At 45.9% G+C, this 24,577-nt stretch overlaps 1 protein-coding gene across 1 annotated transcript; it reads left to right on the top strand.

Annotated features, from left to right (window-relative positions):
- Positions 1–1,281: 1,281 nt before the first annotated feature.
- Positions 1,282–23,339, top strand: LOC121323950 (beta-synuclein-like). Its single transcript, XM_041265293.1, has 6 exons — positions 1,282–1,580; positions 2,695–2,828; positions 15,774–15,815; positions 17,642–17,760; positions 20,785–20,874; positions 22,745–23,339. Exons 2-6 carry the CDS (start codon positions 2,708–2,710, stop codon positions 22,775–22,777), a joined length of 405 nt encoding a protein of 134 aa, XP_041121227.1. The 5' UTR covers positions 1,282–1,580; positions 2,695–2,707; the 3' UTR covers positions 22,778–23,339.
- Positions 23,340–24,577: the final 1,238 nt, after the last annotated feature.

A 24,577-nucleotide genomic window follows, 5' to 3' on the forward strand; every position in this document is an offset into this window, starting at 1 on the left:
ACCAGTACAACCATATGTTGAAAACCATGCCTAATTTAAAATACATTCATCAGCAGTATATAATCACCAGAGCATCCAATAATGTAGTGAATACTGAGCAAACTGTATCTATTGTGTATTGAGATATATATGGGTGTATGTGTGTGTGTGTACGTTCACAACGCATCTTAAATGGAGATGTGTGAAGGGAGTCAACAAAACCAAATAACTATCTATCTCCTCAAGTTCATATTTCCACAAACAGATGAGTATACACCAAATTCAGCAAGCTAACTAGATTATCTCCATGTAAAACAGGAGAGCAAGATGTGTCTGTCTCCTGGCCTCTCTCTCTCTCTCTCTCTCTCTCTCTCTCTCTCTCTCTCTCTCTCTCTCTCTCTCTCTCTCTCTCTCTCTCTCTCTCTCTCTCTCTCTCTATGTATTATCTATATATAATAATAGATATATATTATTCATGACATAAGTCTAGTGTTCAGATAAACACTGAACATGACTTGTATATATATATATATATATATATATATATATATATATATATATATATATATATATATATATATATATATATATATATTATATATAACGCATCTTGGCCAGCGTGTATGTTGGGAAATAAACCTTCCCTTGTGTATTTCTATAGCCTACCAAGGAGATGAGATTAGTTATGTCTCAGGTGGGTAACCCCTTTTAAATAAGGCTATAATATGATTCATGTATCCAGGCTTATTAGGGGAGTTTGTGTGTGTGTTTCTTGACTATACATTATTCTAATTACGTGATGTAATAGAGGCCCCTGTTATATAATGCTTTAATCCCTGCGCTTCTGCAATTGACTAATGCCCTTTCTGTCTTTCTTTCTCTCACTGCTCCATTGTAGATTGGAAAGCCATTGGGTACAGCCAATTGGTTATAAGATACAATGATATTTAAATCTCAATATATATATATATATATATATATATATATATATATATATATATATATATATATATATATATATATATATATATATATATATATATATATATATATATATATATATATATATATATACTATATATATATATATATAATTTTTTTTTTTTTTTTTTTTACCTGAGAAAGAACCTGTGAATTAAAAATGGGTGGGTTTGAAAGAGAGATAGGGGCAGTTTGTGCATATTTCCCTGGAGAGAACGAAAAATGTGCTTAAAAAACAAAACCACATAAAGGGCGGGCGTGGATAGCATTTGCAGTGTCGATACCTGATTGCTGGATTTGTGCTGATGAAATTCTCGTCCTGGTTCGTTATAGGGCGCCGGTCTATAGGGAGAAGCTCATTGCAATATTAACCAGGTACAATCACACTGTGGCATTATATATATAGGCTAACATCTTCGAGAAATCAATGGCAGAATCACTGTGATTCTCTTTACTGAAACACGAGAGGGGCAATAGCTATTGGTTAACAAAAAAAAAAAAAAAAAAAGAAAAAAGAAGGCCCGTATGTTATGGTATTCTGAGCTTCATTTAGCTTTGACGTTATTCCAGTCTGCTGTCGTAAAAGAAGAAATTGTTTAATTTAAAAAAGAAAGTAAAAGGTAAGAGTGCAATTTTTTAATTGTTTTATTATTATTATTATTTATTATTATTTATTATTATTATTATTATTATATTTTCCATTTTAGGTATTGGTTCTAAAAGCAGTATGTTATGTACCTTTCTTGAGAAGAAAGCAGCTTTAATACATCTTAAGACGTTGTTGTTTGTTTTTTTAAACAAAAATGTTAATGTTATAGTAGCGAATAACTGGTATGTTGCTCCCAATCGATTTTTTGTTTTTTGTTTTTTTGTCATCTGCTTTTGTACAGTATATACAATAACACGATATATTGCTTGAAAACGACTTTTTTAAAACGCAAATCAACGAATTTAAAAAATTGTAAAAAAAAAAAAAAAAAAAAAAAAGCCAGGTTATATGCTGTTGCAGTTATGTGTATCGTTACAGTTTACCTGTCAATGTATAATAGCCCATTTGTTATAACTGCAATTGTTCCAACATCCATTGCCCTTATTATTATTTTTATCAAGATGTTTGGGTGTTTATTAGGAGTGTTGGGTGTTTATTCAATATGCAATGGCATCCTGGCAGCCTTCAGCTGATTCAGTGAAAGGAAAGCGGTGTTGGTTAATATCAATAATAAATACATCCGAGTTGGCGTGCCCCAGTGATCTGTGTTAGTTACAATGGTGACAATTTGGGCAACGCAAAATAATTATCCCGTACAAACTCGATTATGCTCATTTGAGTTCGTCGTTTGTTTGATTTGCAAGCAGGAATGTTATATTTCTGATTACACGCGAAAGAGCTGGGGGAGCGAGTTTTCTGCTCGACTGGTTTTAGTGGCTCGTAGAATAAAAATAGAGAAGCTACAAATTACACACACACACACACACACACATATATAAAGGCTAATTAAAAAAAAAAAAAAAACGTAAGCTAGTTGCTTGTCTGTATCAAAATTACATTTAAAAAAGCAGTTTTAACGTTTTTTTAGTTGCATGTTTTATATCGGAGTATATTGGATTATTAGTATTACTGTGATTTAGAATTCTGGGATTCAGAATGGAATTATTCCTCTGTGTATCGAATTCACTGGTTTGTTTATTTCATTGTTTGTTTTGTAATAATGATTTCCTCCCTACTCATCACAGCCCGGTACTCAAGATGGATGTTTTCATGAAGGGATTTTCCAAGGCTAAAGAAGGGATGGCTGCTGCTGCAGAGAAGACCAAGGAGGGGGTTGCAGTGGCGGCTGAAAAAACAAAGGAAGGGGTCATGTATGTTGGTAAGAGGAAACAATTGATTTGCATACTTTAAATAACCGTTCAAATGATGTAACTGAAACACCGGTCGAGCGATTTAAGTGGCAGGGCACCATGGAAAAAGCAACAGCCCATTCATTTGTAGCAGGAAAAAAGGTGGAACCTCACGTGTGCTGCTGTTCTCTCGTTCTTTGCTGTGATTGGCTGAGAGATAATGCATTTCATTAAAGTGGGGCTAGGAGGAGGGTGGTATGTGGATTTGTATGGATATACATATGTAAACTGTATGTGGATTGGTTTTGTGTGCTGAATCCTATCGAGGAATCTTCGTCAGTGATTTATTGTCCAATGTGATTACAGATTTGTCATGATTTTTATCAGAATGAAGATAAATGAAAGCAAACATGTACAGGGAAATGATCCCCTGATGGCACTGTACTAGAATCCTCAATTCGGATTGAGAGATCAGGTACTGGAGTATTGCTGGATAATCATTCCTTAACTGTGCATGGACAAGTGGACTTCCAGCGGCTGTGCATCACATCATGTAGAATGCGGTTCCAGGAAATCCAGCAGTAGTGTCATATTTAAAGATGCGTGTGAATCACATGCAAATTATGTTGTAATTTGTGACTTGCCAATATCTGGAAAGAATAGTGACCTGAAATGTAAGACCAGACATAATCCAGCGTTTCAAAGCCTATTGCCAGATGCATGACTTCTCCTCACACATGTATAGTGTACACTTTTGACCACACCCTGTATGTGAACTTTTGCCTGTTGGTATTGGATTTACTCACTTGTAAAAAAAATCCTCCAAAACTCAAGGGTTCCAATTGCTTGATACAATACTCCGAGTTCCACTGTGTGCATCATAGTTACCCTTCTGCAGATAGAGTAGTGGTAGATATCCATTAGGAGGTGTATATACAAAAAGCATCTCTATTAGAATCAGATTCATGGCTTAACACAATCTTGTTTGTTCAGTCCAGCTGTTTTATGTTTTTAAAACACTGTAATGTGAAACCTAACAAAGGGAAAGTGATATTTGAGTGATTTGTAGGGTCTCTTATTAACATGGATCTTAGGTAACACAATTATAATATAGTACAGTGGAATCATAACCTTAAAATGGCCAAATAAATTTACAACATAAATAAACATAAAACTTCTGTGTTCTAAGTTTCTGGCTGACCCAGTTGGCAACGTTTCAGAAGATGTATATGTAGTCTAATCGAATGCTCAGAGGTGGATGTTGTTCAGTGAAGTGCTTTGTTTGCAGCATTGTCCTGGAGTATGGCTGTACATTGCAAATGTGTTTGCACACTGTCTAATCAAGTCATATGAGCCAGGTGCAGAGTGGAGAAGCTCTGATGGATTTCTGTGTGTTTGTGTACACTGGAGAAAAACTGAACAGGAAAGGCAGCCCATTTGCAAGTTCCTCTCCTCCAGCGAGAGCCATTTTGAGTGAACAAAAGCAGGGTTATCAATTCAATTAATCTAAATTAAAAATAGGATCAACGCTGATATTATGTTAATGTTTCAAGATGGAAGAGGCTGGAATCACACTATAGAAATACAAGTTCCTGTTCGAGTTTGGACAAAGGGTCCTTGTCTTTTTATGATTTACACGACGCTCGCATTCGGATACAACACACTTTAAATGAATCCAGTACCCAGGCTGGATGGAATGATTGTTTTGTTGGCTTGTCTTAAGTCCTACATTATTCCTCAGTTGTCAAACCAGTTATGCTATGTACATAAATCAATAGTATCAGACACTGATGGTGTTTCAACACAAGGCCTCCATATGAACCCTTTACAGTAGCTAGAGAGCTGTGGGACGGGAAAAACCTCCACAAACCAAGAACAGATTCACTTAAAGGAAGACCTTCAAAAGAAAAAAACATATCTGACTTTACTAAAATAAGAAGAGCAATATCTCTGTTGTCCCTGTAAATACAGTAAAAATCCAATGGTTTCCTGTAATCCAGATGTCAACTAGTTTTTCAGAACACCCTGCATCCTGTCAGGGGGATGATAAAGCAAAGCACCCCCATAACCAAACCACAGTAGCGTGGAGAGCACAGAGAGAGACTGTGTGATTGCAGTTCTTAATGGAGAGCACATAGAGTGTCAGGGTGTGTTTGAATGCAGTTCTCAATGGAGAGCACAGAGAGACAGGGTGTGTTGGAATGCAGTTCTCAATTACAGCTCATTGCTGTGAACAAGAAGAAAGGTTAAGGCACTTATTAAACCCAAAGCTACCCTGTAACAATTGTCTGGGAGGGGTGCAAGAGCCACCACTCAGTCAAAAAATCAGTCCTGCCAAGCCTATCTCACACCTGGGTTCATTAGAAGTGTCCAGTGGGGTGGAAGCTTGGAAGCTGTAGCTGTGCTATTGTGCGTGTTTTCAGACAGTTTACTTACTGTTTCTTGCGCATTATGTTTTCTTAAATTGTGAAGTCACCACTTCCTTACGTCGCAAATATTTATGGTTTTACATATATATTTATATTAACTCTGATTTATGACAGATACAGACTACATTTCAGAAATGGAGAACAGCTTATGTGATCTGCATGTTTTATTTAAAAAAAATACTCTCTTTGTATGTTTCTAAGTACAATTTAGTCTATTTTTGATAACTTTAACAAGTCGTGTGTAGAGTATCTCATATCATAAGAGCTATAATTGGTACAGTTCGACCAGCTTTGCAGACCTCTCTTAATCAATAAGAGAAACCAAACACACAACGCACAGTATCCACAGACAACCTGGAACCACGTTTGGTGGATATTTAATGTTGTGGTTCTGTTGCAATAGCCTGGGCAAAGAAGTAGAAGAAGGAGGAGTGCTCAGCATCGTATTTTACTCCTGTATAAGACTTGGCCTGTATTGTGATTATAAGTATCCAGTGGGCTCACTGTGTTAGTCCAGTGCAGCAGAGCAGCTTCTATTAAGGTGCGCTGGTTACTGTGTTGCTTTTACTGCACGTCTACCTCAAGGGGTTTCATGAGGCTGGAATTGAAGATGGCTGAGTAGTAGAGGATGCCTTCATTAGCAGTAGTGGAGTTTGAAGCTGCTCGGTAGCTGTCGCCATGCATTTGTCGGTTAGTGATGTGTAGCATGAAAGAGGCCCTGCAAGTGCTGTGACCCAGAAGAAGTCAGTCTGGCAGTCTCATATGCTGGCTGCACGCACTGGAGAGAGCAGGTGCAAACTGAGCATAAAAAGGTAAAGCGTGGTAGGGTGGGCAACACAGCCAGCACCCTGCACTTATTCATTACATTCAAATGGCTTTAGTGGCTGTTAAAATGCATGTTTTTACAGGTAGACCAATAGCAGAGACTTCCATTGTTTAACAAGAAAACAATTGAAACTGGCACTGCATCGAAAGCTGGTTGTACAGTCCAATGATTCAGTACTGCAGTTTAACACAGGAATAGGCCACTGCAAATCCTTGGTTTTTGCTCCAGTGGTAAAGGTGTTGTAATAATGTTGGGTAAGGTATAATGCAGCTCCCTAGGTTTATGTCCCTTATGGGGCTGGAATAAGTCTTGTGGTTCTGAGTTTGTCTCTAGTTTAACAGTTGTTCAGAGATGAGTTGGAATAGATAGTTGGCATGGCTACCCCCCCCCCCCCCTCCTTTCTATATGAATGTTAAACCAGAGAGACTGAGCAAGCTTGCTGGGCTCGAGCGAAGTGATGGGAATAAATGCTATAATTTTCTCTTTTGGGAGCCCTGCTGCTGAAAACCATTTGCTGTGGTCATATGCTTGCAGATTTCAATTAAGTAACCCTTGCAGAGACCCCTAGTGCATTCGCTATGGTCAAAAACCAGAAGGTCATAGAAAACAGATTACTTTCTACTCATTCACAAATGTGTATATTTAAAGGAACTGCTATTAGGGGAAGGCAAGTCTGGCTTGTTAATTAATGGAGGCAAGGTTTCCTTTCATTTGATGGTAGCAGTAAAACAAATTTAGCTGAAGACACTTGGGTTGGTTATTCCACTGGGAGCTGGTGCTGTAAATGTAATTGGCTTTGCAGTACAGCTTCAGCAGATTGTGACTTTTTTTAGTGCGTGAGACTACACGTTTGAAACTGTAGTAAATACTGACAAATACAGTCCCTAGGTTTCTCTGTGACCAAAACTCGATTATCCAAAACTCCTGATTAGCCAAAACTCCTGATTACCCAAACCCATTTCACCTTTAATCCATTTATAGACATTCTCAATGTAACCTTGGTAATCCAAAACACCCAGTTTAATCCGAATACCCTTTATGTCACCCGTTTGGATGAACTGTAAATAATTTAGTTGGTGCTACAGCAGGCTTCCTATTGGTTTTCTTAGCATTCTAAGCCAGTTGTGTGTTTCCATGTGAGGGTGGTTTGGGATACATTGGATCCAAATGAATGAATGGCATACATAACTTGTGTGTTTTTTCGGTCGTCTTTGTTCTTTTCACTGTCCTGCTCTACCTGAGTTAACAGCATCACTGTCCTGCTCTACCTGAGTTAACAGCATCACTATCCTGCTCTACCTGAGTTAACAGCATCACTGTCCTGCTCAACCTGAGTTAACAGCATCACTGTCCTGCTCTACCTGAGTTAACAACATCACTGTCCTGCTCTGCCTGAGTTAAAAACATCACTATCCTGCTCTACCTGAGTTAAAAGCATCACTGTCCTGCTCTACCTGAGTTAACAGCACCAATATCCTGCTTTACTTGAGTTAACAGCATCAATATCCTACTCTACCTGAGTTAACAGCACCACTGTCCTGCTCAGCCTGAGTTAACAATATCACTGTCCTGCTCTACCTGAGTTAAAAGCATCACTGTCCTGCTCTGCCTGAGTTAACAGCACCACTGTCCTGCTCTACTTGAGTTAACAATATCACTGTCGTGCTCTACCTGAGTTAACAATATCACTGTCCTACTTTACCTGAGTTAACACAAGAACACAAAAACTGGTGGAAACAGATAACCCGTATTGCATGTCACATCCAACAGCCTTATTATTTTTGTGCAATCAAGCAAAGAGGGCAGTAGAGCTTAATACAGCCTTCTTAATGGAATGAACTGCGAAGATAGGCTGAAAGAACCAAATTTGTTTAAAGAACAAGGAAGAATTAAGGGGGACTTGATTGAAGTGTTTAAAATCTGAAAAGGAGTTGACATTGTTAAACCAAACCAATACTTGAAGTGCAGTACAGAAACCAGGAGCCGAGGACACAGTTGGATATTAAGTGGAGATAGACTTAGTACAGAGAGAAGCAGACATTTCTGCACATAGAGAGGGGTGAGGGGATGTGATGGGTTACCTACTCACGCTGTTGAGGCGGAATCACTTAGATCCTCTAAAACCCAACTGGGTGGGGTTTTCAGGGAATTGTGGGAACGCACTATACAATAATCATTAGTTGTATTTCACGTTTCGTTCCCACACCAAAATCCAACGAGTAGTTTGTCTGAAAAAAAAAACATCCTTACAAGTGTAAGAAAGGGGCTGGAACCTTTCTAAGGGAGGTTGGTTCTGGGTTAGGTTTTAAACAGGGACAACAGGATAGGAGCCACGGTCAAATATCTGGATAAGAGGGGCAGGTAGATTCTGAATGCAGTTTCCTTTTCTTTCTTTATTACATAGATGGTCCACGTGGCAGTATACAGGCAGTCAGAAATAATAATACAGTATAATTAAAATAAGAGATTCACACTGCCTTTATGTTATAGCAATGGTAAAATCCGTACTAACAGTGTCTTAAGGATGGTTATAAATGTACTACGACCGTGATCCGTGGTTATCTTCGCCGAAGACGGAGGAATAAAACACAAAAGAACACACACTGCCAGCAGGAACCTGCAGGTTAACAACTAACTGAGTCGGGCTGGTCGCGCTGTGATGACACAGTATGAAACATAGGGGGGACGTCCTTACACATAGCAGCGCTAGGCTAAACTAAATGAAACACTTTCTGGCACACACAGCAGCGCTAGGCTAAACTAAATGAAACACTTTCTGACAACAAGAAAATATATAAAAACAGTATGTGAGCTGCAAGCTTGTGCACATACTAATGTTTTCTCACAAGGCCTTGCATCACACATCAAAACTGTCGGTCGCCAGCATTAATAAACTGAGCAGGTGGTGTTTGTTAGTTTAGATTCAAGGTGAAACTGGCCATATTGGAAGGCATGGTTTTTACCAGTCAATTCGTGCACCCCACGTTGCCAATACTGTTCGCATTCAGCCAATATTCACCCGCACTCGCTTGTAAACACCAAGTGAAGTCGTATAATCAATCTCATCAGGGCACTGGAAGGAGCTTTTAATAGAAGCATCTTCCAAAGGGTAACGCGCTCAGGCATTTGATTTGATTAGTGAGAGTGTAGTAGCTGGCACACGTCCTATAGTCAGGAGATTTATACAGCCCGCAGTGCCCCTTCGCAGAACCATCTCCGGCATCCATTTATGCAAATGCTTCTGCAAAAACTGCGACCTGTGTTGTTGGTTCAGTAGCATCAGGTTGGCTATAATGAGCAGCATAAGGTTTGATGAGGCTCTGGCAAAACACTTCATTTCAAGGTTGCCAGACAGGCTCTACATAACAAACTGATTTGAATCAGCCACTGACAGACTGTGCAGCCTTGGATAAGTCAGTCCAAGCCAGGGATCAAAGTTTAGAAAAGTTACAACTGAATAAACTGCATCTCAGAATATCTATCTATCTATCTATCTATCTATCTATCTATCTATCTATCTATCTATCTATCTATCTATCTATCTATCTATCTATCTATCTATCTATCTATCTATCTATCTATCTATCTATCTATCTATCTATCTATCTATCTATCTATCTATCTATCTATCTATCTATCTAAACTATGCACAAGACTTAGTCACTTTCCTAAAAATCATTAAATACCTTGATTTGAGTGTTTATTTCACCAGAACCATGCTGTTATTGTAAACTCAATACCGGGTCTTTAGGAAAAAAAACAAACACAATTACAGTTAGGGAAGCTTTATAATATCGTTTTATGCATGCATATCTGTAAATAGGACAGGCGTTGATAAGCTATTAGATGGGACTTCGAAAGCCAAGTATTTTGAGTTGGAGTCAAAATAATTGCATAAATAAAACATGTATGTTATAAACAGACGTGTTGAGATCATGTGATTGAATGTGATTTTTATCTCGACCTGTTGATCATTATCTGGTGTTGAATTATGAGTCACAGTTTTTATGTCATTGCTTCACATGCCATGTACAGTATACAGTGCACTGATGTACTCTTTTGCCAATACGTCTCTAAATATGCATCATCAGTTAATCAATGGCATGTCATCTGGCTGGATACCGGTTGCTTCTCTGATGATATGTTGCCCATCCCATTATTCCACCCTCTTGTGGCAACAGTGCTTCTTGTGGTAAGTGCTGTTTTCTGTGCTGGAGACGTTTCAGTCAGCTGTGGTCATGCTGGTTCTAGCTCCAGGGAATGATAGAAATGCCCCGATACGACCCCAGCCTTCCTCATGTCAGACTCACAGAGCTCTTTACACAGCTACTCAGATAGAGGTCAACCTCCACATGATCATCACTGTTGGGCCACTCTGTTTTATGGGGAGGTGTGAGGTGTGATACATGGAAGATCCAGATAGGTGAATGTAATGCATGGCTTTTTTTTCCCAGCTGGGGTGGGCACTAATAAAAGGACAGTGCCCCTGTCTAATGTGAAACGACTGAGCCGTTCACAGTATCCAGGTACCCAAGGTATAGAGGATGCAACTGCCAGTGGAGTCAGGTCTAGGACAGCAGTCATTAATGGAGGTCTGATAAAATGAAAATCAATAACATTTTAATTTAAATTGCTTTTTTCATTTATGAATTCTCACCTATACGTAATAGTTTATTACACCTTTATTGAAGAATAAATATTCACAATATAGAGAATAGAAAAGGTTACAAGGAATAACACAAATAGCATGTTTTGTGTGGTTCATTGGCAGTTGCATACTGCTGCAGACAAATACAAATATAGATTTATTTAGAGAGACAGAGACTGGTTCTAAATGGTATGCTTTTACAATGCTAAATAAAGGAAATGTGTGTAGTGAGTGAGATCTGAGAGAAACTATTGTACACCTGTACAAAATGGCTTGATCTTGTCTCGGAGAAGCCAACTGGTGCTTCTGCAGCACACGGGGTGGAGTCTGTCTGGCAGCCACACAGAGGGGTGGAGTCTGGCAGCCGCACAAGGGGTGGGGTCTCTTTGTGTGGTGCTTGTGCATCACACAGAAGGGCGGAGTCTCTCCTGCAGCCAGGCAGGCTGTGTGGCAGTGACCTCTGCAGCAGTTTGAAGGTGACAGTGAAGGAGCTAGCGAGCCTCCCCCACTCGTAATAAATAAAAACCTGATGTCAGACAGCACTGATGGATGCAGGGACCCCTGTCTGCACTGGGGTGCTTTAATCTGTCTTTCTGGGTATAGCGGAGAGCTACAGGCTCTGTTTATCTTCTCAGTCTCTCTCTCAAGGGGACTTGTTTGCTTGCAGACAGATGGGCTTTCCATATGGATTTGTTTCTTTCGCAGCTTCTGATTGAAAGGATTTTGCCACAGAAAAGCACAAATGAAACCCTCTATTGGGATGCTTCTGCAGTAAAATATTCTTTAAAAAGAAAAATCTGTATTTTTTAATGGGTTGTATTGATTATCTAGCAACATAAAACATTGCTGCTGCTAACATAGTTATTCAAATATTAAAATCATGTGCATAATCTATTCAGTGATCAGAGAGGATGTCATTATACATGATGACTTGTAATCCCAAAGCGCCTTGTCACCCCTGACAGGCTTATCCATCTATATATTTTCATTCATTTTAAGAAGTGAGCATTGAAAATGGTGTGTTTTCTGCAATCACAGAGCGGTCTAAAATACCTAGATCTTGTTCACCCTTTAAGACGTTATCCACAATAAGACAGCACATCCAGGGCAGTGTGTAGCTACAATGCAGCAACTGTAATTGAATTGTATTATAATGGAACTATAACGTCATTAGATAGTGCTAGCGCACAGCATGATATTGCAGTGACATTCAAGGGACGGTCTGCTACAAGTTGACAAGATAACAAGAACATTTTGAAAGATTTAAGGAACAGCCAGAAAAAAAAAAAAAAAACGTAATTAGTATGGGCTTGTTTATCTAGACCAGCACTGAATGATCCAGTGCTTTTGGTAGAATTTCTGTTGATAGTAATTAAAGATACAATCCCCTGTATGGGTCTCATTCTGACTGGAAAAAAATCATTCCCCTTTACATTAAAGTCTGACCCTGTTGTATATCCCCCCCCCCCCCCCCCCCCCCCCCCCCCCCCCCCCCCCCCCCCCCCCCCCCCCCCCCCCCCCCCCCCCCCCCCCCCCCCCCCCCCCCCCCCCCCCCCCCCCCCCCCCCCCCCCCCCCCCCCCCCCCCCCCCCCCCCCCCCCCCCCCCCCCCCCCCCCCCCCCCCCCCCCCCCCCCCCCCCCCCCCCCCCCCCCCCCCCCCCCCCCCCCCCCCCCCCCCCCCCCCCCCCCCCCCCCCCCCCCCCCCCCCCCCCCCCCCCCCCCCCCCCCCCCCCCCCCCCCCCCCCCCCCCCCCCCCCCCCCCCCCCCCCCCCCCCCCCCCCCCCCCCCCCCCCCCCCCCCCCCCCCCCCCCCCCCCCCCCCCCCCCCCCCCCCCCCCCCCCCCCCCCCCCCCCCCCCCCCCCCCCCCCCCCCCCCCCCCCCCCCCCCCCCCCCCCCCCCCCCCCCCCCCCCCCCCCCCCCCCCCCCCCCCCCCCCCCCCCCCCCCCCCCCCCCCCCCCCCCCCCCCCCCCCCCCCCCCCCCCCCCCCCCCCCCCCCCCCCCCCCCCCCCCCCCCCCCCCCCCCCCCCCCCCCCCCCCCCCCCCCCCCCCCCCCCCCCCCCCCCCCCCCCCCCCCCCCCCCCCCCCCCCCCCCCCCCCCCCCCCCCCCCCCCCCCCCCCCCCCCCCCCCCCCCCCCCCCCCCCCCCCCCCCCCCCCCCCCCCCCCCCCCCCCCCCCCCCCCCCCCCCCCCCCCCCCCCCCCCCCCCCCCCCCCCCCCCCCCCCCCCCCCCCCCCCCCCCCCCCCCCCCCCCCCCCCCCCCCCCCCCCCCCCCCCCCCCCCCCCCCCCCCCCCCCCCCCCCCCCCCCCCCCCCCCCCCCCCCCCCCCCCCCCCCCCCCCCCCCCCCCCCCCCCCCCCCCCCCCCCCCCCCCCCCCCCCCCCCCCCCCCCCCCCCCCCCCCCCCCCCCCCCCCCCCCCCCCCCCCCCCCCCCCCCCCCCCCCCCCCCCCCCCCCCCCCCCCCCCCCCCCCCCCCCCCCCCCCCCCCCCCCCCCCCCCCCCCCCCCCCCCCCCCCCCCCCCCCCCCCCCCCCCCCCCCCCCCCCCCCCCCCCCCCCCCCCCCCCCCCCCCCCCCCCCCCCCCCCCCCCCCCCCCCCCCCCCCCCCCCCCCCCCCCCCCCCCCCCCCCCCCCCCCCCCCCCCCCCCCCCCCCCCCCCCCCCCCCCCCCCCCCCCCCCCCCCCCCCCCCCCCCCCCCCCCCCCCCCCCCCCCCCCCCCCCCCCCCCCCCCCCCCCCCCCCCCCCCCCCCCCCCCCCCCCCCCCCCCCCCCCCCCCCCCCCCCCCCCCCCCCCCCCCCCCCCCCCCCCCCCCCCCCCCCCCCCCCCCCCCCCCCCCCCCCCCCCCCCCCCCCCCCCCCCCCCCCCCCCCCCCCCCCCCCCCCCCCCCCCCCCCCCCCCCCCCCCCCCCCCCCCCCCCCCCCCCCCCCCCCCCCCCCCCCCCCCCCCCCCCCCCCCCCCCCCCCCCCCCCCCCCCCCCCCCCCCCCCCCCCCCCCCCCCCCCCCCCCCCCCCCCCCCCCCCCCCCCCCCCCCCCCCCCCCCCCCCCCCCCCCCCCCCCCCCCCCCCCCCCCCCCCCCCCCCCCCCCCCCCCCCCCCCCCCCCCCCCCCCCCCCCCCCCCCCCCCCCCCCCCCCCCCCCCCCCCCCCCCCCCCCCCCCCCCCCCCCCCCCCCCCCCCCCCCCCCCCCCCCCCCCCCCCCCCCCCCCCCCCCCCCCCCCCCCCCCACCCCCCCCCCCCCCCCCCCCCCCCCCCCCCCCCCCCCCCCCCCCCCCCCCCCCCCCCCCCCCCCCCCCCCCCCCCCCCCCCCCCCCCCCCCCCCCCCCCCCCCCCCCCCCCCCCCCCCCCCCCCCCCCCCCCCCCCCCCCCCCCCCCCCCCCCCCCCCCCCCCCCCCCCCCCCCCCCCCCCCCCCCCCCCCCCCCCCCCCCCCCCCCCCCCCCCCCCCCCCCCCCCCCCCCCCCCCCCCCCCCCCCCCCCCCCCCCCCCCCCCCCCCCCCCCCCCCCCCCCCCCCCCACCCCCCCCCCCCCCCCCCCCCCCCCCCCCCCCCCCCCCCCCCCCCCCCCCCCCCCCCCCCCCCCCCCCCCCCCCCCCCCCCCCCCCCCCCCCCCCCCCCCCCCCCCCCCCCCCCCCCCCCCCCCCCCCCCCCCCCCCCCCCCCCCCCCCCCCCCCCCCCCCCCCCCCCCCCCCCCCCCCCCCCCCCCCCCCCCCCCCCCCCCCCCCCCCCCCCCCCCCCCCCCCCCCCCCCCCCCCCCCCCCCCCCCCCCCCCCCCCCCCCCCCCCCCCCCCCCCCCCCCCCCCCCCCCCCCCCCCCCCCCCCCCCCCCCCCCCCCCCCCCCCCCCCCCCCCCCCCCCCCCCCCCCCCCCCCCCCCCCCCCCCCCCCCCCCCCCCCCCCCCCCCCCCCCCCCCCCCCCCCCCCCCCCCCCCCCCCCCCCCCCCCCCCCCCCCCCCCCCCCCCCCCCCCCCCCCCCCCCCCCCCCCCCCCCCCCCCCCCCCCCCCCCCCCCCCCCCCCCCCCCCCCCCCCCCCCCCCCCCCCCCCCCCCCCCCCCCCCCCCCCCCACCCCCCCCCCCCCCCCCCCCCCCCCCCCCCTGATCTGCTTCATCAGTCACAACTCATCCTAGCCTCTTAAATCTCATTAACATCATCATGGCCAACATTAAACCGGTTCATCGTATTTTAAAGGGGCAGCCTAGAGATTCTCAGAGCAGGTTTAGCCATGTACTCTGTCACTTTAAGAGCGTAGATGGCTGTAGGCCATCTGCACTGAAATGGAATGGCTCCTTTGCAGAAAAGTCTGGTCCCATCCTTCAGAGATATCATTCAACTGGAGCACAGCAAAGATCAATAAACCTTGTCCTATGGCGTTAACAGCCTGGACCACAGCTGCCATCGTACTGTGCAAAATGATACAATGTTATATTGAGCTTTATCTTGAGTGTGTTCACTCTGTGTAGGGTAAGAAACACATGCCACATTTTCAAGCAAAGACAGGGTATAAACTAGATGTGAAAAGATGTACTGTGTATATGCTGACTGTGTAATGCCCTGGTAAATAACAATTTGAATGACAATGAGAGGCTTTACTCTCAATCTTTAGACAATTCTGTTTATTTCATTGAGGTGTTTACAAGTTATAAAAAGCCAGCCCTGTGGTTTAATGATTCTCATCTGCACACTGCACTGCTGTTGTTGCGTGTTTTAAAATCTCAGAAATCTTGTTAACAGCTCAACAGCAGGCATCAGCAGGTAGTAAATGGACACTTTGACTTATTGATTTTTGGAAACCACTCAGAGGAATACAGATAACCTGATAACGGCATGCGTGGGTGTGTGTCTCATTACACAGTCAATGCACATTTCCTTGGTAATATGTTATGGCCAAGGCTGGAGATTTAAGTTATATAGATTTTGTGTAAACAGTTTACGTAAATAATGCATGGTGCGTCTGTATTCAAAATTGTGTTTACATTAAAAGTACTGGACATTTTGATGGGTCACAAAGCAAATGAAAGACTGCTGCCCTTGGTTTTCCACACTTCACTGTAGCTCTCTCACTAATCGAGTGTCCTCTTCTGTTTTCAGGGAGCATGACCAAGGAAGGAGTTGTGCACGGTGTCACTTCCGGTAAGTGGAGATATTTTCTAATGCAATATAACCCTTGGTAGAGGTCATTACTGGATCGCTTCCTGATTGGTGGATGAAAGTTCTGTTTTTATAATGAATAGCTGCTCATGAGACAGCTACCACATTCTGAAATCTGTGGTCCAAGATATGCTTGCTTTCCAGGGAGACAAAATGCACAATTACTGTCAACTGCTGTGTCCAGCATCACAGCCACAGTGGAGCTGCATGGGTGTGATAGAGCGCTCCATTTCTTGAGGGTGGGATTCCTTTGACACCACCTCCCGGGCAAGCTTGATTTGATGGTTGTTTAAGTAAGATTTTAAGCGTAAGATATAAAGTGACTAGGAATTAGGATTAGTCTTTATATGTCGGAGAGAGTCCGATGATTTTTGACTGTGCAAGTATGATGCCAGTGAGTGTTCTTCAAAATGTAGCTTTGAGTTGAAGCATGTCTGCAGCAGTGGACCTGTGCAAGAACAGGTTTGCAGGTAAAGCAAATGCTGCACACTGCTGATGTAACAGACCTGGGGGGAGAGCCCTAAAAATACACATTGCATCTTTATAAACGCTGTTATTTTTTAATACAGTGCAATGCAATGTTAATGCATGTCGTTCATGGGTATTTTGCGGTATTACTGCAAACCTGCTGCGTCTAAAGTCTTCTTACATTTTGATTCTGAGGTGATTTTCAGCGGATAAGTTGTTCTTCATTAAGAAATAGACCCATCTTTAAAGACTGTTTTTAAGAATGTTTTCTAAAGCCTGTTTTTTTGTTTTTGTTAATGAGTTTATAATCATTTGGTTTAATAGCTCATTACCCTCTCTAAAACAGCTGAAAGGAGGTTACTGGGATGTGCCACATAAAATGTAGAGAGGTTTTGTTAATAGGGCCCAAAGCCTTGAAAATTGCATCTTTTCTCTTTCTGTTCTTTGCTCTTTAATTGAGCTGCTGGTTCTTCCCTGCCAATAGAATGACAATTGAGTTGTGACTCATGCAGAGTGCACCAGACACATTAAATATGCATTCATTTTATGTCGATGAAATAGTAATTTTTTCATATTGAATACTTTGGTGAATAGCGCATGATTCTCGAGATCATTTCATTACAAGTATCTGCAGTGGCTTGCATGCATGTTAATGTAATAAAGGTTTATCATTATCACCAATTAGTATCTTGAACATGCAAGGGTTAACCAGCAGCAGCACTGGCCATGCCCAGGCTTCATGAGTGTCTTTCTTCTCCTTGCATTGATTATGTCTCTTAGAGGGGCACTGTCAACATTTCAGAAAGGGGAAATCCAATTGTGAGACTTTAAATTTGAAAAGCCCTTCACCTGAGGAAAAATAAATAAAAAATTCTGGAGAGACGTAGTTCAAACTTTACAATATACAGATCTGGCCAAAAACAATAATAATAATAATTTTAAAAAAAAAAACTATATGAACATAATTTTGATCTTTTATTTAACATCATGCAGTCAAATAACCTACAGAATGATATCGCAAAAGGCTACCGGAAGCCATAATAGTAGTATAGTATATCATGTTAGATTTTGAAATGTCAATTGTTGTCAGTTTTTTGTTAAGTATATGGAAAAGTACAAAGTGGTGTGTAATTCAATATGTAACTGTAACATTATTCAGCAGGTTTGATTCGACTTTATGAAGCGCAGTGGGTCCATTCTGTAGGGTGATGCAAAAGCTGTATAGGGCAGAGATGTAAAAAAAAAAAATAAATAATTAAAAAAGAGCAAAAGGGATCTTTCAGAATACAGTGTATTTAAACATTCAGAGCATGACCCACCCTCCCTGTCCTCTTATACAGTGGCAGAGAAGACAAAGGAGCAGGCCTCCCAGCTAGGGGGTGCTGTTTTCTCTGGGGCAGGTAACATCGCAGCAGCCACAGGCCTGGTAAAGAAGGACGAATTCCCCACTGACATGAAGGTAAGCACAGAGTTAGCCAATTCAGCCAGTTGTCTGATGTTTTTTGTGACACACAGCAAGAACCTTCCAGTGAACATGCATTTCAGTGGGATTATCAGACATCTCCTTGTGGCTAGTCTCCTTCTTTCTTGGCAGCTCTCTCTTAAGAAAGTCTACAGGCTCTGCTAATTGAGTAGCCTTACTGAATCCATTAATGGTAGCCTTTGACAGTAGCAGTGACTTAGCGTTACTTAGCCCGTTATTGGAAGCAGGAAGCAGTTAAAGCGGCCATGGCAAGCTGACCGGAGCTATGTTTACAGATAGACCAAACAAGACCAGACCACTTTAACTAAGATTTTAGAGACTTTATTTAGCAGTATCTTTGTTAGCTTTGAATCCAGTTCTCTGTTGTGTAAAGCATTGTGTGGTGACAATTCATAAATCATCTCTACAGCTTACTCCCTGAGAAACAGCCTGCTGTAATTAACTTATGTCATGTACTGAATGTGTTCTTCGTGGACGCGTAGGACGGGTTTCAGCCTGGAGAAAATGAGATTTGAGCAGCGTGCGGAGACTAGCAGAGAAAACAGAGAGAAAGAGCAGAGAGGCTGGATGAGATTAAAGTCCTTCAATATAATTATTTTTATTTTGTATTTTTATTAAAGTAGTGGTAGTTTTTCAAGCTAGTTTAACCTGTACAACATGCTTGCTGTGAACTTGTTTAAAAGAAGCATTTGGAAACACTGCACTGGCCCACTACCTCTATAATCTAATACCACAATACATTCATATGCCAGCCGTGATAATGATGCACTCGGTTCTTAGGGAGCCAGGTTTGTTCATGTCTGACACTGTTCATAATTAGTATAGGAACTTGTCATCTCACCTTAACAAAGATTCATAAGTATGTGTTTTAAACCATAGGCAAGGTGTGAGACCGATCCAGATAGAATTCTGGAACGTAATCATACTAGAGCCTGTCAGTGAAACACGTTGTTCTTAATGGGACTGATAAATTACTTGCACTGGTCTCGTTTCTTGCATCATTGCTGTGCAACAACATTGTTAATAACAGAAGTGAAAAGGAAAGTCACGGAGATGTGTGTCGAGCAGTAGTTATGCATTGCTTCCTCTGTATTTCATAATCCGATGATAATCACGTATTAGGTTAATTCACAGTTTTTGTACTACATTTACTATACTGTGTAAACACCCTTTACTGTCTTTGATATTTCCTGTAAGTCAGATAGAAGAATAACGAGGCAGCACTGCTGATTTCAGACACAACAAGCTCTGAAGAAGAGTATTGCCTGCTGCACTTCCCCCCCATTAGCACAAGACAGACCTTTACAAAGGATTTCTCTCTGTCTTGGCTTTTGGCTGCATAAAATCTCATTAAAACCACCTTCTGGAGCACCAGCCCTAACACGAAACGCACAGGAGCTCGCACAGGAGCTCGCACAGGCAGCGCTGGCTTCTACCCTAATCTGGCAAGCTCTGGGATTCCTAGGATTACACGCAGTGTCAAGGTGACCTAATTGATTGGCTGAGGTTAAAAATAAAGAAGCCGATAGCCCAAGACACTTTAGCTTTTATTCTCAGAGCTGGTCTGAAAATAGCAGACAAGGAAATGAGACTTGAGCTCTTCAGAGCTCCCTTGTCAGTGAACGCAGCCTTGCACCAGACACTGGCTCACAGGATTTCACCTGGAATTAACAGTTGCACTGCAACAGGGACCAGGATACAGATTAACACTCGGAGCAAGAAAAAGGGGGACACGCTGCAGTGGAGAACACACCTACTGCTGCTCAGGAGCTGTGACGATTTTGATCGGCTTTAGGAGATGTCTGCAATTTGCAGAAATAATATCACCTGTTTATAAGTACCTTGCAAAGATGATTAATCGCTGAAATAAAAACAAAACATTTCTGTTAATGTAGAAGTTTGGAGATAAGTACCTTGACTAATGGTATGTGTTGCAGTGCACTTTTTCTTTTCCTTAATTACATCTTCTCTTGATGACAAATTAGTTTAATTAGAGAGTCTTATTCTATATGCCTCCTGTCAGATTCGTGTGAATGATTCAGATTCACAATGAAGCACTGTTACGAAGAGGATTGTAAGGCAGCCCCAGTGATGCCATTGCTTTCCATGCTTGCAGATTCGTGTACAGGGGATTGAGGAGTACATATATGATATAAAAAGGGGTCATGTTTTACACTGAAACCCAATAAAGGAATCCCAATGGTTGCAATACACTTGTCTATCCACCAGATGTCTCTGTTGCTCCACTTAGATGCTATTTGATGTCACGCGCATGACACCTGCATATCTGTCCCATTACGGACCAGCGTGTGGCTTTGTAATCTCTAGCAATTGCCTCTGTGCCAGGGTATTATCACTGACTCACTGTAGGTATCCTCTCACAGACCCGTTATCATGATTTATACTACTGGCTGAGCTCTAGTATCAGTTCAAAGCAGCATTACAAGACGTTACACTCAATTACAGTGTTCAATGGGAAGGGCCAACAAAAGAGAATGCTGGTTAATGTTACACAGCTAGAAATGAACAAGCCCCTGAAAGTGCATGAATTAAATACCGGGGTTGTTTGAGTTGTCACCTACAGCTGAGATAGTGATTGCCAGATTCTGGGGTTCCTCTCGGCTGTCGTCAATTATCAGAGACTGTGTTAGCTCCTGATTAATTGTAGTATTCTCACCTTAAGCCTGGCCTTGTACATCGATGGATGAATGTATGTATTCATAACCATTTCTGTGATCATTACCACGTTACTGGGGTCAGTCAAGGTCAACGGTGTATAACAATGAAACGTTAGAATTTTTGTGCATCATTTATTTCTCAGATTTATCAAGTTTTCCTTTTTGAGCCTAATAAAGCACATTGAGGACATTTAGAGTTTAAGATATTGTGAGATCATATTATGATAAATGATCATGAGCAGGGTGTGCAGAGCCTCCGTGTTCGTGCCCAGCCTCCGCCCTTTCTAAGGCGCTTTGAAAATATTTGTGTGTTTCTCCACAGCCTGAGGAGCTGGGGCAGGAGGCGACGGAGGAGCCCCTGGGAGAGGCACTCTTGGAGCCCGAGAGGGAGACCTACGAAGAGGCCCCGCAGGTGAGTCCACTGAGGGTGTGACTCCCAACTCCTACACCAGGGATGGAAAGAAGACTGGATCAATTCCTGGTTTTACTACACCTGAGTGTGTTACCTATGCACTAATCAAGCTCCTACTAAAACCTGTAATGGGTGAAACTGCTACGCAATAGGGGTCTTATTTCCATCCCTATCCACGCACATGGGTAGACAACCATAGTGATGCATTGGCACTCTGTAGAACCACTCTGCACCTGGGGTGGCCAAAGTTGGCCATTCCAGTCCTGGTCTTTGTTCCAATAATAATAACCTTCCCACCAGACCCTAAATTAGTTGATTATTTCATTTCACCTGTGTGGAATGGCCTTCTAACACCTTGATTGGAAATCCTGCACTAAGCACAGTTCTTAAAGACTTTCATTAAATACCAGGATTCGCTTGCTGAAAGAAAATCCAGCTGCTTTTGAGCTGGCTGCTGTTGAGTACAGCTTTAAACGTGTGTGCTCATAAACAGACAGCAGGCACCTGATCCCCGTTCACAGATGCTCTGTAACCAGCAATTTCTCAGCAACCTTCCTTTCCAAGAATGGAACAGGCAGACTGTTCCAAATCAATAGGCGAGCAGGGCAGCTGTCCCAGCACACAATGAACTAGGCAATGCCGACTGGGCTGTGAGTGGATTAGCAGAGGATTGGCAGAGTGAGCCGGGCTTGATTCCTGTCACCCACCCTGACTCCACTGTCTGTAACAACTCAAAGTGCGTCCTGGGATGAACCACGTTTTTAACATGTTCAGCCATGGACGTAACCTGTCAGCACTGATTCATCCTTCTTTACCATGGTTAGTTGTTGCCAGACCGTGCTAGGCGCAGTACATGGTAAACCATGTTCCCCTCGTACACGTTCCCTTTGTCAGCAGATCGTCAGTATATAGCACAACCAGCCTTTGTTATACCACCGTGGTTTATCGAATGCCTGGCTGAGCAGCAGTTTCTGTTATCTGGATATTGTTTCATTCAGCACACTACGACTAAAGGGCTGTACGTACACATATACAAAATCTAAAGTGGAAAGTAAATACTGGTGAGACTTAAAAAATCACATATTCTTCAAGGTTAGCCACAAGGACAGGCATGTCAAAGAGTGCCGAGGGAATTCTCCTTTAGCTCCGGTAGTACCATCGGAACACAGTGTAGTTTACTATAGATAACTGTAGACATACTACAGTATACTATATTATAGCACACTATAAGGACAGTACTTGAGGCTTAAATGGATCCTCTCTCCCTCATTCTCTTCCTCCTGTTGTTCCCCCACCTCTATCTCTCTCACTGTCCCTCAGCCAGCTGTTATTGAATGTCTGGGTGTGGGTGTGATGCAAACATCCCAGTGCAATCTGGGAAGTGACAAGAGACAGTACAGCTGCCCTGCTTGTTGATGAACAGATTCCTACTTAAAAAAAAAAAAAAAAAAACACAGCCCTAACCATGCCACACAGTAACAAGAGCTTAGGACAGCAATAACCACCCCTCCACACCTTACCATACAGCTCCCTTCATCCTGCCATATGAGCACAGGTTAGACAGAAGTCAGAGATTTTATCACTGGGCGTTAGCAGGAGCTGATGGCGACACTGCCTTGTTAATTCAGGGTTGGTGCTCTGCAGTGATGCTGTTTGCGTTTAGCATCTGGTATCGCCCTCTTGTGGTGTCTGGGGAGAATTACAAGAGTAAACGGTACAGCCTGACTTGGGAACGTGTACAGAGGTATACATGTTTCATTTAAAAAAAAAAAAAAAAAAAACTAATATAACAACAAGAAAGTACATGTCCCAGAAGTATATATGTATAAGTCACTCAGTTTATCATTTTTTTCTGTTTTTATCATTACAGGAAGATTATCAAGAGTATGAACCAGAAGCATAAAGCTGAACAGGTTTCCCGGGCCAGTCAAACCAGCTACAGCACAATACTACTAAAAATACTACTTTTAATAATAATAATAATAATAATAATAATATCAACACCCCAACCCTCACAGTAACCCCTGGTGCAAAAAAATATATCATATGAATATGTTCTTCCTTAAAAAAAAGAAGACAGTGATCTTTCTCTAATACATTTGGATTGCCATGTTTTGTGTAATGTGCTTGTTATAGTAACTGATATTCAATTGCGTTAGCTGGGTCTCATTCCCTTGACTCCCTCCCAATGAAATGAGACCTGCGCTCACTGTGTGTAGACTAGTGTTGGTGTACTTGTGTGTGGTTTAGATGTTTTTTATCTCCTAGTAAAAACAAGAATAAAAACCTCAGACATGCCGATATACAAACATGAATCCTAGAGAGCTGTACATTGCTTGTATGTGAGGGTTATCTTTTTTATGTACTCCTTTATTTATTTGGTGTTTTCTACATTGTATCTTTACAGTTGTTCGTGAAATCATTCCAGTGAAGAATCCTTAGAGACCAAACAAAACAAAATTACATTATATATATATATATATATATATATATATATATATATATATATATAATATATATATAATTATCAGCACTGTGAGTGTGTGTGCGTAACAAAACCATGATTAAAAATTGGGTGTAAATGTGTCTTACAAGAGAGTAAAATAGCTGTGTCAGTTGAACCTGTGCTTTATGTCAAACGCAGGAGCTGATAAACAGGAAAATGTCTGTGTGTCAAGGAAGACTAAATATCTGTAAATAAAAAAATAAAGAAAAATGTTGTGTTTTATGCCTGCTTGTGTGCTTTTTATTTATTTTTTATTTTAAGCAAAATGTTTTCTTGTGTGATGGTTATAGTTAAATACAAATTGAAGTACACAAGAAATTTAATAGAATGAATTATTATTAATGATCATGTGATAGGAAGGAACCACTGGAGTCAAGTCCCCTCAGAATGAGGGTTAATCACCTGGACCCTCATGTTAGCACATAGGTAGCTGTAGGGAGGTGATGCGGTGGGAAGAATGTATGTCTTCTGATAGAATTAGATACAGCACGTGTCACAGACTCTCAAAACCTTGATTTCCAGGGTACTAATATTCTTTATTTGAGTTGCCCTGGCTGGAAAGGAGAATATCTGCCACCAGTGTCTACAGACAGGGCGGATCAATCCAAATTTAAAATTGGATCCCTACTGCTACTGTCATAAAAGTTCACACCAGAGTTTTGTAAATCAAATCAATAATTTAAGGGCTGCTACACCTTTAGCAGCTTCTTGCTTGCAGTAGCTCTTTCATGTTGTCATTTTTCTTTTACAACAAGAAATTTAAAAAAAAAAAAAAAAACCTGGTGATAAATTTGCACTGAAGTAAGTTAATGCTTCGTGGATCTGGCTCAAAGATAATCCTTAAAGTCAGAACTTGTAATGTACCACTAGACTCCTTTTAGCGCTGCTAATTCATAAGAATTATTGCGGCAGTAAATGTATTTAACTCTGCATGATAATTGCTTCATAAACCTAACTTTCCTCTGCTGTATTTGAAATACCGCAGGTTCTCTAGTATCATTGATTCATTTGGAAGCAAACACTTTTCCAAAGGCTTCCATTTCCATTTATATGAATATGTTTGCAAACCTAAATATTTTACAGCATAATACATATTTAAACTGACACAGGTGCAAAGGCAAAACAAAAAACTGTAACAGAACAAGAGACAACTTTAGTTGCAGGTGTTTTCCTGAGTTGTTTTATTATTTTCAAAGA

Source organism: Polyodon spathula, chromosome 12, assembly GCF_017654505.1.
Source record: "Polyodon spathula isolate WHYD16114869_AA chromosome 12, ASM1765450v1, whole genome shotgun sequence".
Lineage (NCBI taxonomy): Eukaryota > Metazoa > Chordata > Actinopteri > Acipenseriformes > Polyodontidae > Polyodon > Polyodon spathula.

What these genes read in the sequence shown, in the direction of transcription:
- LOC121323950 (XM_041265293.1), top strand. Translation starts at nt 2,708, where the DNA reads ATGGATGTTTTCATGAAGGGATTTTCCAAGGCTAAAGAAGGGATGGCT. An exon ending in GGAAGGGGTCATGTATGTTG is followed by an intron (nt 2,829 to 15,773) that starts GTAAGAGGAAAC and finishes TTCTGTTTTCAG; the next exon opens with GGAGCATGACCAAGGAAGGA. An exon ending in CCTACGAAGAGGCCCCGCAG is followed by an intron (nt 20,875 to 22,744) that starts GTGAGTCCACTG and finishes TTATCATTACAG; the next exon opens with GAAGATTATCAAGAGTATGA.